General features: G+C 42.5%; 1 protein-coding gene across 1 annotated transcript in view; it reads right to left on the bottom strand.

Annotated features, from left to right (window-relative positions):
- Nucleotides 1–44: 44 nt before the first annotated feature.
- Nucleotides 45–12,603, bottom strand: part of nos1 (nitric oxide synthase 1 (neuronal)) — a 33,975-nt gene continuing 21,416 nt past the window's right edge. The window contains exons 18-29 of the mRNA XM_020099320.2: nucleotides 11,780–11,954; nucleotides 11,413–11,551; nucleotides 10,954–11,032; nucleotides 10,619–10,812; nucleotides 9,557–9,726; nucleotides 8,124–8,334; nucleotides 7,090–7,177; nucleotides 6,262–6,383; nucleotides 5,866–6,014; nucleotides 5,293–5,487; nucleotides 4,789–4,907; nucleotides 45–3,334 (exon numbers count right to left, since the gene is read on the bottom strand). Coding sequence (XP_019954879.2) covers nucleotides 3,319–3,334; nucleotides 4,789–4,907; nucleotides 5,293–5,487; nucleotides 5,866–6,014; nucleotides 6,262–6,383; nucleotides 7,090–7,177; nucleotides 8,124–8,334; nucleotides 9,557–9,726; nucleotides 10,619–10,812; nucleotides 10,954–11,032; nucleotides 11,413–11,551; nucleotides 11,780–11,954 — 1,657 coding nt within the window. The 3' untranslated portion in view covers nucleotides 45–3,318. The remainder of the gene's footprint in view (nucleotides 3,335–4,788; nucleotides 4,908–5,292; nucleotides 5,488–5,865; nucleotides 6,015–6,261; nucleotides 6,384–7,089; nucleotides 7,178–8,123; nucleotides 8,335–9,556; nucleotides 9,727–10,618; nucleotides 10,813–10,953; nucleotides 11,033–11,412; nucleotides 11,552–11,779; nucleotides 11,955–12,603) is intronic.

Below are 12,603 nucleotides of genomic sequence, written 5' to 3'. Positions count from 1 at the left end.
CTTTTACAAACAAGACAAAAAAAAAGGCAAAGGAAGCAACTGTGTTGACATATTCTGTAAATGTTTCTCTTTATTTCGTAAGTAAATGAAAAGTCCTTGCAGTTGATGCATTAAAATGGAATACCCTCGATCAATTACACAACAAAGGTCATTATAGCAGAGGCTGATTGGATCAGAGTTGTTCATAGCAGCAGCAGCGATATGCAAACACAGAGAAAGAAATCCCGTCCAGAAAGTTTTTTTTTTTTTAAGCATCCAAAGCCCTGTGGGAAAAGGCCAGACCTCACGATACAGTCTCACTGACTGACACAGTGCTGGTTAATAGACAGAGCTTTTTAAATATGAACAGGAGACAGAAGATCACCATGCATTTATTTAATGCTGCTGTTTTATCCCCATACCTAAATGATATGAGAGACACCATATAGAATAGGCTTTTTTTTTGTTCTTTTTAAATCAAGCAGAATCATAGTGCTCATTTACATAATCAAAATACATTCTTAGAAAAGATCGAAGTGGTACTCTTTATATTTTATACTTTGTCTTTGAATATATATATATATATATATATATAGAAGCTATATATATACGCTATATTATTGTATCAATTGTTTTCTTGTTGCACATTTTACATCACAGACATTTTCTCATTCCAATTGAAGGAAATCTGTTAAAAACAAATAAGACAGAGGAGACATTCATTCAGAGTGAACGACAGTGGGGACAATGGGAATCAAAAAAACAAACAAACATTTTCTCAGCAGCTGTTTGAGCTGTTTTGGAAATCACACTGAAATCCATGAATCATGATGACGGCTATCTTTGAACTGAATCAGAGACGAAGGGACGGAATAAATAAGACAGAGAAGATGACAAGAAAAGTCACAGGTTACTGTCGAGACGGTCGAAAAAATAATGTGGTCGCTGCACAGATATATTCAAATTACAGCCCTGACTCATTGCTAAGCAGCAAATGACCCGAGCGGCCGCCTCTCGTCTTTGAATGAAAAAAAAACTAAACCTCACAACAGGAGTGGACTGCTGAGATCAAAACGAAAAGCCATGTGGGCAGTTTCCTGATACCAAAACACCATCTGTAAGATTTCATTTTCAGACTCGCACAGCAACACACTCATGCTGGTTTCAAAATCTGACCAGTGTGACGAGTAAGCAGACCACAGAGCAGAATAACCATGTAAAAACACACACCTGAGCACATGCACGTTTCCACCCACTCGAATAGAGACACACACACACACAGCGATTGATATGACACACACACACAGACATACACACACGCATGCTGATGCTACTGAGCGGGTGTCAGGTCACAGTGAGAGAGAGGCATGAGACAAAAGAGAGTGAATGTGGTGCATGTAGGCAGAAGCAGAGAGTTAATGTAAGGCAAGAGGCAGAAGAGTCATGATGCCGACAAATGAAAGTTTTAAAATCCAGTGAGCACTGGACAAAGTTGACAGCTGCCACATGTGATCTGGGCAGCACGGTGTGCAGAAACACAACCTTTACTTTCCGGTAGGAAAAGAGGTTTGTTGCCCCGACAGTCTTTGTTTTTAAAGGAACAGTTTAGGAAATATTTGTCATTTTTGCTGAGAGGAAGGTGAGGATCAATACCACGACCATGTCCATGTGGTAAATGTGACGCTACAGCCTGCAGCTGGTTAGCTTAGCTTAGCATCAGAACAAAAGCTTCCTATAGCAGCACATCTAAAACATATGTATTCCATTATTTTTATTTTTTAGTTTAATCTGCACAGAACAACTAAATACGAAATTACAAGTTGCATTTTAGGGTTATTTTGTGCGGGAGCTGCTTCCAGTCAAACAAAGCCTGACACGTAAAACTACAACATGGAACTTTGGTTTTTGTGCAACTTTTGCTCTGAACGCCCGCTAACCCACTGCTGGCTGTATCTTAACATCTACCTTATGGGATATGAGCGAGGTAAGCTATCGATTTCCTCATCAAGCACTCAGCAAGACTTTTATAATGTCAGTATAATATGTTGAATAAGTATCTATAATTAAATAAAACCTGAGAGCCCTAAAGAAGTGTTTTGGAGTTGATTAATAACACATAGTGAAACATGGTAGCTTTGATTTCTTGCTGCTGTGGTTGTGCAGGAACCCACTGGGACACACGGGATTATGATGTTACGAGAGAAAGGACAGGCCACCAATAAGAGAGCTGCCGCGGAGGCTGATGCATTCTAACTGGACTGCGGAGAAGAGCTGGATAACATGTTTGTTGTTTGGCCAAAGAGCTGATGTTTTAATCATTAGTTTTTTTGTATGTCTGTTATTGTCCAACACAAAAACCTCTGCATGGATTACCAGGAAACTTGGTGGGAGGGAGTGGTATCGGTCAGGGGATAACCTATTCCATCTTGGGGCAGATCCAGATGATCTCAATGGAAACAATCTGAAATAATATCTATGAGTATGTGAAATTTGGTGCAGCTCGACGGTTGAGCCTTGGTGAAAGTGTGCCCCCTCCTTAAGTTTCGTTTGTTAGTTAGGATTATGCAAAAACTACGGAACCAATTTCCATGAAATGTTCCGGATGGGCAGAACACGACTCAAGGAAGAACACATTACATTTTAAAGCACGTCCCGGAAAAACATACCAAGGAACATATCAAGGAATTTATTTTCACTTTCTTAAGCATTGCGAGATGCGGGTTTAGCCTTTGGCGGAGGTATGTGCTCTCCGGATGTTCTATTCATCATTTGCAGTGACTCCGGGTCCTTCATGATTCTACATTTTTCTGAAACTACAGCCTCTGATGTAAAAGAATAAACAGCACAACAGCCCAAATAACTTCGATCAGTCCTGGTTCTTGATGAATCAGTGAAATCAACTTCATAAATTTCTGTTTCTGTAATCGAAGCCACACATTCCCCCTTGCAAATATAAAACCTCGATAAAATCATTTTCACTGTAACAATAACACAGAGTATATTATATTTGTTTAGTATATTCTTGTCTTGGTCATGCATTCACAATGAGGCAGGTCATTACACTAGGTTCACACATTATGAAATCAAAAATGATCAATTTATAATTTTTGGAAGAATCATCGACAAGCAAAACAGATTCTCAGAGAACAGAACATTTCCAACTTGCTACAGACAAAATCGCAGAGCCCAACAGAAACATTAAAGTGGTATATAAAAAAAGAAAGAAAGAAAGAAAGAAAAACTTTTTTTACAGTACAAAAATTGGCACAGTATTCTTCAACCAGTGTTGCTGCATCCTCCAGACTGGTTGTTGTCGGAAAGCCCCCCCGATTCATAGACTTACAAGCAGAAAACCCTGAGAAGTAAAAAGACAGAAGGAGACACAGACAGACAGACAGACAGAGAGCAACAGAGACATAGAAATAGAGATGTTACAGTCATTACTCATCCAGCATGCAGGGGCTTTGATGGCCAAATGTGAAATTCAAGTGACAATCCACACAGGAACCATCGCCTGTGATGCATTATGTTGGTACTTAATGAGCCATAGTGGCTATGTAGGGCCCTTGTTTTGCTCTCATGGCAAGAGTATATGAAGTGTTTAATCTTGAAAATGCACAAATAACGACGGAAACAAAAACAGAAATGGAACAGAGCCACTCGCTCTCGCTCTAATCCTGTTAGTTTAAAGGCCCCTCTCTGCGGGTTTCTATGGTTACCCACTCTGTTTTCATCTGAAACTAAGGGGTGACAACACGCCGGCGTCACCAACAACTACAGGTTGCGGATTGGAGTCGGACCAGAGCCGCTCTGGTAATCTCGCCAGTTGGGATGAATCTCAGCGGGGGCAGGGCCAAAAGATTTCACTGTTTGTGAAATATGAGATAACCAGCTGGTAAGTGTGAGCGGTGAAGAAGGATCTACGATGAAAAGCTGAATAATGGAATCCTGCACAGTTCAGTGGTGTTGCAGCCGAGACAAGAAGTGAATGATCCTGGTTTTATGTGTAAACAATAGACATGATCATGCTTCCCAACGTCCACTGAAGGACAGAAGATGTGTGAATGAAGGGAGGGAGAAATGAATGTTCTGTGTTTTCTGGTTTCATTCAGTACATGTGGTGCTATTTAAAAGAAAAAAGATGAGTCATGACTCTAAATCTGTTAATTTATCTAAATGACTGAGAAATTAGCAAAAGGCTCATGTAGCGACGAAGAAGAACAAATTAGTGTCAGAGAAGATATATGATATTTGTGTTTCTTCCTTCTAGTGTGTTTGTAGAAGTTGGTAAGACGCTGGAAGAACTTGACCCATCACAACAGACTGGGTCAATGAGAGCAGGGGGAGAGTCTTAAAGAGACAGGAGCTAAAACCAAGTTGCAGACAGAGGCTGAACAGAGGAGCTGCAGCAACGGACAGTTTGAGGAAAGTGTTTTTCTGAACGTTAGCAAATCTAAACCTTTTCAAGTTAAAACACAAATTTAAATGATGAACCTGAGCAGAATATGTCTCTTCTCATGTTTGACTCTCTAATGTGAGGAACATCTACTCTTTTCTGTGAGTTTCAGAGTCAAAGCTGCTTTCAGACGTGAAAGCAAGTGTGGAACTTTACATTAAACTGACTTAACCCTGCAAAGGCCGAAACAAACCGACATTAGCAAACACAACACAACCATCTCAACAATATGCTAACTGGTGAATTGGTGATTCCACAGCAGTTTTTCACTTCATTGAATATTTGTACATAAATCTTTTAATAGCATTAGTGCTCCATATGGTAAACACTGGAAATGAAAGAAATCAACTCACTCATCTGAGTCTTTTTTGCTCTCCTCAATGTAAGCGATGGACTCGGAACGAAGACGGTTGGTGACCTCATAGGTGCGCAGGGTGACACCAAAGATGTCCTCGTGGTAGCGATTCTCATCCTGGTAACAGAGAGATGAGGGAAGAAAAACATCTTTTAAATTAAAGGTTTTTTTATTATCTTGTGCCGCATCAGTAATTTAATCAGTAATCAATAACACAAAGTGACATTTTGGAACAGGATGTCATTTGTCCAGTGCTCCGCAGCAGCAACCAGGCACCTTCATAACTCCTCCCTCTGAATGAGGTCTTAGCTTCTTGGCTATTAGCGCACTCACCACAATACATCACAATAATCTGTGTCCAAATGCAGTCATGTGAGATGCAACAGGTGTATAATAACAACTCAAGACCTATTTCTAATATCTTTCACCTTTCATTCATGTTTTTCATCCTGGATTCAAACTAGCACCCCTCTCTTTCCTGATTTTCCGCTCTCTCTCTTACCCGAAGCTTGCTGATGAAGAAGCCGGCGTCCTCCAGACTCATGTTGCCCTGCTGCTTGATGATTTGCTGGATGGTCTTGAGAACATCTCCGGCCATCGTAACATCACCGCACACGTAGATGTGTCCTCCCTCCTCCCTCAGGCACTGGTACACCGTCTCTGACAGCTGCTCGCGCAGTACATCCTGTACGTATTTCTGACAGAGAGGCAGAGGAGGAGACACGAGTGTGAGTACAGTAGAAAAAGAAACAGGCAGGTAGGAAGCTAAGTACTAGGAAGTAGCCGCTCAAACCGCTGTGACCAGGGAATAATTACGTACTAGTACAAAAATGTATGCGTCTCTCACAACCAAAGAACTCATCACGAGATCAAAAGGAACATAGACATTAAGGTTATGGTACTTAAAAAAAACACAAACGATAAAAATGTTACCTGAATAATAGTTAGAAGTCGTGAAATGGAAGGAGTGTAGTCCAGAATATAACCACTGATTTATTTCAAACCCACACAGCTGTACAAAGAGAGTTGTGACAAGCTGACTCATCTGTGGTAATGGACAGTTTGGTGTCTGTACCTTTGGTTTGCCGGGTTCTCTGGAATAGGCCGCGTACAGCTCCTTGAAAACCTCTTTGTTCTTGGCCTGGACCGTCTCCTCCTTGTAGATGTGGTCCATCTCCGACTGCCGACAACCGAACACCAGGATCATGGGGCACGATTCAATCCCTGAAGGATGACAGGCAGAGTTAATTTAAGATGTAGAAATAATGGTCTACTCTGGCAGGGATTTGATCTTTTCTTATTCATCAGTGGTGTGAATAAGTGAAATCAGCCTGTTCTAGATAATAACATAATCGGCCGTCAAATTCTGTCTGCCGGTTCCTGTGTTTCTTTGAAAATCCACTGCAAATGTGAATTAGTGATAAAAAATCTCAAAGTAATGAGGTATCGAAGTCACTTTAAAAGAACCAACCATTGTGTTCAAGGTTGTACAGTCTTTGTTGCCAGAAGCTCCTGAACGGGGCGATACCTGTTCCTGGACCCACCAGGATACAAGGTGCCTGGTTGTCTTTGGGAAGTTGGAAAGATGGTGCACTGAAAAGAACAACAGAAGACAGCAAACACAAAAAATTTTGGTTTTGTTTGTTTTGGGAAACATCTTCATTTGCATTCCTGCGAAGAGTTAGAGGAGGACGTTAGCACCACCTTCATGTCTCTATGCCTAATTTGAATCTACTGTTAGCCTGGGTCTGTGCAAAGCTAACAATATCTGCTCATTGGCACCTCTAAAGCTCACTGACTGACTCTTATCTCCTTTTGTTTGGTGTAAAAACAAGTGCCGGACTTTTTCTTGATCTGGACCAGTTGCCTAGCAACCGGTGAAGGCTGGACTACAACATCCCAAAGCAAAAGTTGTGTCTCGATTCAGGGGCCGCGTCCTTTGGAGGCTGTATTTGAAGACTGATTGCATCACAGCGGGGCGGCTAGACCGTTCTCGTTGTGTTCGACTGGAGCTCTGTTGCTAGGCGACAGCAGGAAGGGCAGGACAAGTTATGCAAATCACCAACAAATGTTACCTGTGGAAAGAGCCTGGAAAGCTCCTCCCCCTCTTTCCAGTTTTCATGCTAAGCTAAGTTAGCCACTGACTAGTGGTAGCTCCATATTTTGCAAACATACACATGTTTAGTATCCAGCTTCTTGTCCAACTCTCGGCAAGACAGAGAATTAGATCATGTCCCTAAATGTCAAACATTCAACACTGATTCATGTAAGATAATTAAAAAAAAAACATGATACTTACCCTCGGACAAAACACGGCACCATCTCCCCCTTCTCTATCCTGTTGAGCCACGATGAACACACTCCATGGTGGATGGGTCCCTCTCCATCTAAAAGGGACAATTAACTAAATCAACACATCACCTTTTGTCCTCCCCTCTGCCTCCCACTCTCTTTAAGTGGACAAACTGACACAGGAAGCACGTGTGACCCAAACATGTTTTCCAAGGCTCTGGCAATTTTATAACCCGCTCTCTCTAAAGGGAAAATTACAGTAATTCAGCTTTTACAATCATAGGAACATGTTTGCCGAAGTATACATTACGTGTGTGAGATAAAATAATAGTGAGCAGAGGAGAGAGTGCGTGTTAATTGCAAAGGTGGCGACATAAGGACCTTGCAATATACTAAAGTAGTAAAATTGACACCTGAATAGTTAATGCAGTGTCACACAGATTAGTGTAGCTACACCGTTTCCTCTAAATTTGTGTTTATATCTCTAAATAGAATCTGTGTCTGAGATACTGAATCTTCCCGAGGTGTTTCTAAATCTAAACTCCTTGTAATTGCAGTCGTGGTCCAGCTGCTCGATAAAGCAGACTGGATTTCCAAGATAACTTCCAATCTATTTCCTTTGAGCCATCACTGGATGAGGCTGAGTCATTTGACTTTTTCCAGTCTTTGCAGCAACCTTGAAAAGATCCACAGAATCGGGTCTTTTATCCGTGACATAAACTCACCCACAGCAAAATATATAGATAAACAGAAGGTGCACTTTTTGCCATTAATAACCAGCTTAATACTGTTCTGTGGGAACTGCAGGGTGTGATTAAGTTTTTAATTTTCCTGAAATGTCAAGAACATCATCATATGAAATGCCAGAAGTAAAGGGACTAATGTCAGACCCTCAAAAGCCTAATAAGAGACAGAAAAGACCGAAACACCCGCAGCCTCGCCAGTTTTAAAAATCCTCCGAGGGAAGCGTGGCTACTGCTCAGCTTGATTAGAACAGTACTGTGGGTGAGGAAGAGCCTCGAATGAGCAGTAGGTCCGTACCTCTGGCGCGATAAGAGACCACAGCGACGGTGAGGTGGATCTCTCCTGGGTGCAGCTCTGGAGAGGAGCTGATGGAGTAGTAGCGAGGCTGCAGCAGCGGCAGCTGGGTGAGCAGCAGAGTGGACGGCATCTGGATAGAGGGGAACTCTTCCAGCACCTCTACCAGAGTCGGATTGTTGTACCACTTCCACTCCTCATACTCCTGCAAGCCCTGGGATGTTGGTGTGGGGGGGGGTGGGGGGAGAGAAAAGGAGAAGCAGATATTTATCGGTGAGTTGTTCTATTTTTCTTCTCCTAATAAAGAAAGCAAAGTAACTGCCGCAGCAAGGGGAGAGCACGGAGGAGGGTTTCCTCTTTTAGATCTGTAAACATTTCTGACTCAAGAGCAGGAGGCCGCCACAGGCAGAGCCATTCACTGTTCACTGTCCAACTGTTTTTAGTTTGTCATCACTGACATTTGGATGTGATGAATTTAGAGAACTGCCACCAGGCTTTGAAAAATCTTTGTTCTCAAGCTGCTAATTAGTGACGGTGCCCATTGAGACGCCCAGTGTGGACTCAGTGTGTCTGAAGGACTCAACAATTAGAACTACTTTGGGACTTGTTTTTTTAACCTATATAAATTCAAGAGTTCAGTCTGATATAATTAGATCTTTGAGATCTCTAACAGACACTGCAATAGTTTAAATCATTTCTGAAATATTGTTTTTGTGTTTTTGAACAGAGAACTCAATAATAAAACTGCCTGACTCTTTTCTCTGACGTTTGTCGTTACGCTCATATGAATCTAATGACATAAAAACAGGATGAGAAAAATCTGAGAAACTCTGTGTTAGTCCTGAAATGATCTAAGCACATGCAAAAATAAAAATGATCCGCGGTGCTGTACTATTTCCTTTTCTGAATTCAGAAGTCTTGCATCGTTTCCTCTCGGTTTGGTGACAATGATTCGATGTATGAGCATATGAGTCACAGCCTGGCCTCAGCCAGCCTTTCTCCACACAAAAATGGAGAGTGAATTGTGGGAGGCACTGCAAGGGGGGGATGGCTCTGGGTAAGAAAGATCAACGGCTTTAATTTGGCGCCAGCTCACTCCTACTGTATGTATTTCCATCAGCGCAAGGTGCATCCAACCAGCTCCCAGTTGCAGGAAAGCATCTTCCAGATTCTGATAGCAAACATGTTGAGTGTGTTGGGTCTTAAACACATGGTGACTTTTATAGAGTCTCATAATAAAAAGTAAAAAAAAATGTCTGCACATGTTTGGCTTTCAACCGGGAAAAAAAAGCGAGTGTATTTTTGGATTAAACCTCCGCACACACTGTACATCACAAATCCCTCATGTGTCTGGAACCAAACGACGAGCCCAGTGCAGCAGCTCAATACTCCTAAAGGTCAGTGATAACAATAAGGCTGAAAAAAAGTGAATCTACCTTGCTGAGGACCTCCAGTTTCTTCTTCTGTTTGTCGTTGGTTGCCAGAGCAGCGAACTGCTGCAGCAGCACAGGGCTCGGTGGGGTGGTGATGTCCAGGAAGTACTGGAAGGCGTGGTAGATGGTGCAGGGAGGGATGCGAGTCTCGTTGGTCCAGTTGCTGATTACACCTGCAGAATAAAGCTGCATTAATTCAAACTTTATATAAATCATATACACAAGATTCTCAGTCATCCAGGCAACGGTGCCCTGAGAAGTTTCACCTCTTATCCATATTTAGTTTTAATTGACTAGTGGGAGGTTTCAGGTATTTAACCTCCCATATTAAGAGGAAATACATTTATAAACCCAGTGTTTGCAACCTGCTCAGCACCGACTGCAGACAGAGGATTGTATCCTGACTGAAGCAAAACTTGCTGTTTGTCTGTTGAATGTGTAAATTATTTTACAACATGTTTTCCACAACAACGCCACATGAATTGTTATGTTCAAACTGCACCTGCTACATTAGCTCACAGCCCGTTTTGCCAAATTTACAACGTGCACGCTGTGTTTTGGATCACGAGAGTGTTTTCTCTCCTGTTCACACCAAACTAATCCAAACAAACTCTATACTCGTCATCCATGCATGAGCATGCGAGAGCTACTGCCTGTAAACAGTGAGTGAAAATCACTTTTGGGACCCAGGCCTGTGAATCACGAGGAGAGGCTGCGAGGGCCCAGTATGAGCCGTTTCATTTTGTGTTGAAAGACAGCAAGAAAAAAAAAAAAAGAACAGCCATGTTTAAGATTAATTTTATTTGAGGACACTGTGTTAGAGACACATCTTGCTTCACAGTCACGGTGAAAATCACACTTGTGTTGCATAGTGTCACCTCAACTGCCAACATGCGTCTTCACTGAACGATTTCTGGGCTAAGATACCTCAACATGGTGCGACTTCATGGTGCCTGTCGAGGCGAGAGGGACTGTTTCTTGTTCGTGTTTGGATTTTAACCTCCTGCTGCAATTTTGAACCGCAGCTCTCTCTGTAGCGTGACGTTTGCTAATGGCATCACTCACCTAGAGCCGTGTTCCTCTCATCCAGGAACTCCACTTTGATAATTTGATTGACAGGCGGAGCGTCCTCCAGTTTGTCGATGAGAGCGGTAACCAGGTCCTCATGGTTGCCAGGGAAGATGCCCAGATGGTCGCCGGGATGGTAGCTCAGGCTGTCGTGGTTGTTTGTGTGGAGCCGCACAAATATGGTGGAGCGACTGCAAAAGAGATCAGAGGTACAGGGAACTGCGTTTTCATGTCTGTTCCGTAAAGCAAAGTCAACAAAATGAAGCCACAGGATCATTTCAACATGATTTAGAATAATTTATATCGTGTTTCCTGTTTGCGTTAACACTCACTTGGATTTCTGACTTTGTAGGTTTTCAGATTCCAGCATCTTTGCTCCATAAACCTTCTTCTTGTGAATGCTGTGCAAAGCTGTTGGCAGACAGGAACAAAATGGCATCACATACATGACATTTACATTATGTCTGGTGGATGGATTATCTTGGCAGCAATATGGATTTGAGAGAAATAAGCCTTTTGTTTGAAGTGAGGAAATCTTACATCTTATACTTTTATTCATGGAAAAATGGGAGCGAAACAAAACCCTGGTTCGGCACAGGATAGACAACAGAGCCCCAGACCTCCAGGTGATGTAATGGAGGAGTCACTGGTTTTGATCAATAAGCCCAACATCCCTCTTCACATATATTACGGCCATTTTGTTCTGCAGCTCTAATTAGCTCTTATTGCCCCTTTAATATCAATGCATCATCAACAGTTCATTACTCGGTTCCCACAGGATCATCATTTACCATCTGTGAGCGCCGGGGCCTCGGCCGTGTACGTCATGCGGAACTTGCTCTTCTTCCAGCTGCGGTCGTTGCTGATCAAGGAGTCGTTGGCCTTTTCGATGTTCACGTCATCGCCGACGCAGAACACGTCACAGGCGGCCTGGACATGTAACGACAGAGAACACGGACAGAGAACACGTATATTAGTCCCTCACACCTGAAACAGCAGCTGCGTATCAGACAGGAAGTTAAATGTTTGGATTCATTTAGAAGCACAAGAGGAATTTCTGATTTTATTTATGTTGCTGTGGGTTTACAGAAAATAAACCAGTATGATGGAGAAAATGAACTAATCCTAGCCCACAGGGTCTTTGCCCAAGAAACCGACCTTAAAAACCTTCTTGGCCCAGGTTCTGAACGACTCCTCCTGACCACACAGCTCGTCTCCTTCTCCCATGCGTAGGATGCGTTCCCCCCCCAGCTCCTCAAACAGCGTGTCCACAGCGTGGGCAAAGGCGCAGAAGTGTGGGTAGGCCCTGGAGCCAAGGCCAAACACTGAGAACCTAAACACACACAAGAAGAAGACAGAGATAGACAGGCAGGTGGTGTTTAAAAAGAAAAACACACACGTTCGCAAACTGCCGCCGCTGAGCCCACTTTAGAAACTTGCCCTTTCCTTCGTTGTCAGAAAGTTGAAAACAGCTGACGATTTATGAATGCCTGGTTTTTATAGATGTAAACATGAAGGAGAGCGCTCTTTTGAGAACAGACGAGTCATCCTCCTGCTGCTGCTTCGCTGTGAAACAGTCGGCCCACATCACATTCAAGTCTGAGTCTCCTCTTCTTTAACAGATCAGCAAACTGTCCAGTGCAATAAGGTTTATCATCGCAGGCGCTCTGTCAGAGAGTCTGAGCGAGGATGAAGTTCACTGAATACAACGTAAATGTTGTCAAACACGTCGGCACGTTGTCAAAACTACACTTTTAATACCTTTCATATCACAGAGGAAATTAAGAATTATAGAAAGAATAAAATCTAAAAGCACTAATTAACTTTCCTTGCTTGTGTCTGCAGTGACTCTGTACATCTACAACTAGAGTAGCATTTTTTTTTATCTGCACCAAATCGCACACATTCATAAATATTAATCCCCGAAATATGTCTGAAATATGTCTTCCCTGAGTTCCTCCCTGACCCATAAAACATCATTT

The sequence above is a fragment of the Paralichthys olivaceus genome, chromosome 4 (assembly GCF_024713975.1).
Source record: "Paralichthys olivaceus isolate ysfri-2021 chromosome 4, ASM2471397v2, whole genome shotgun sequence".
In the NCBI taxonomy this organism is placed as follows: domain Eukaryota; kingdom Metazoa; phylum Chordata; class Actinopteri; order Pleuronectiformes; family Paralichthyidae; genus Paralichthys; species Paralichthys olivaceus.
Note: the sequence above shows the minus strand (reverse complement) of the source record. Positions and strands in the feature narration are given on the sequence as shown.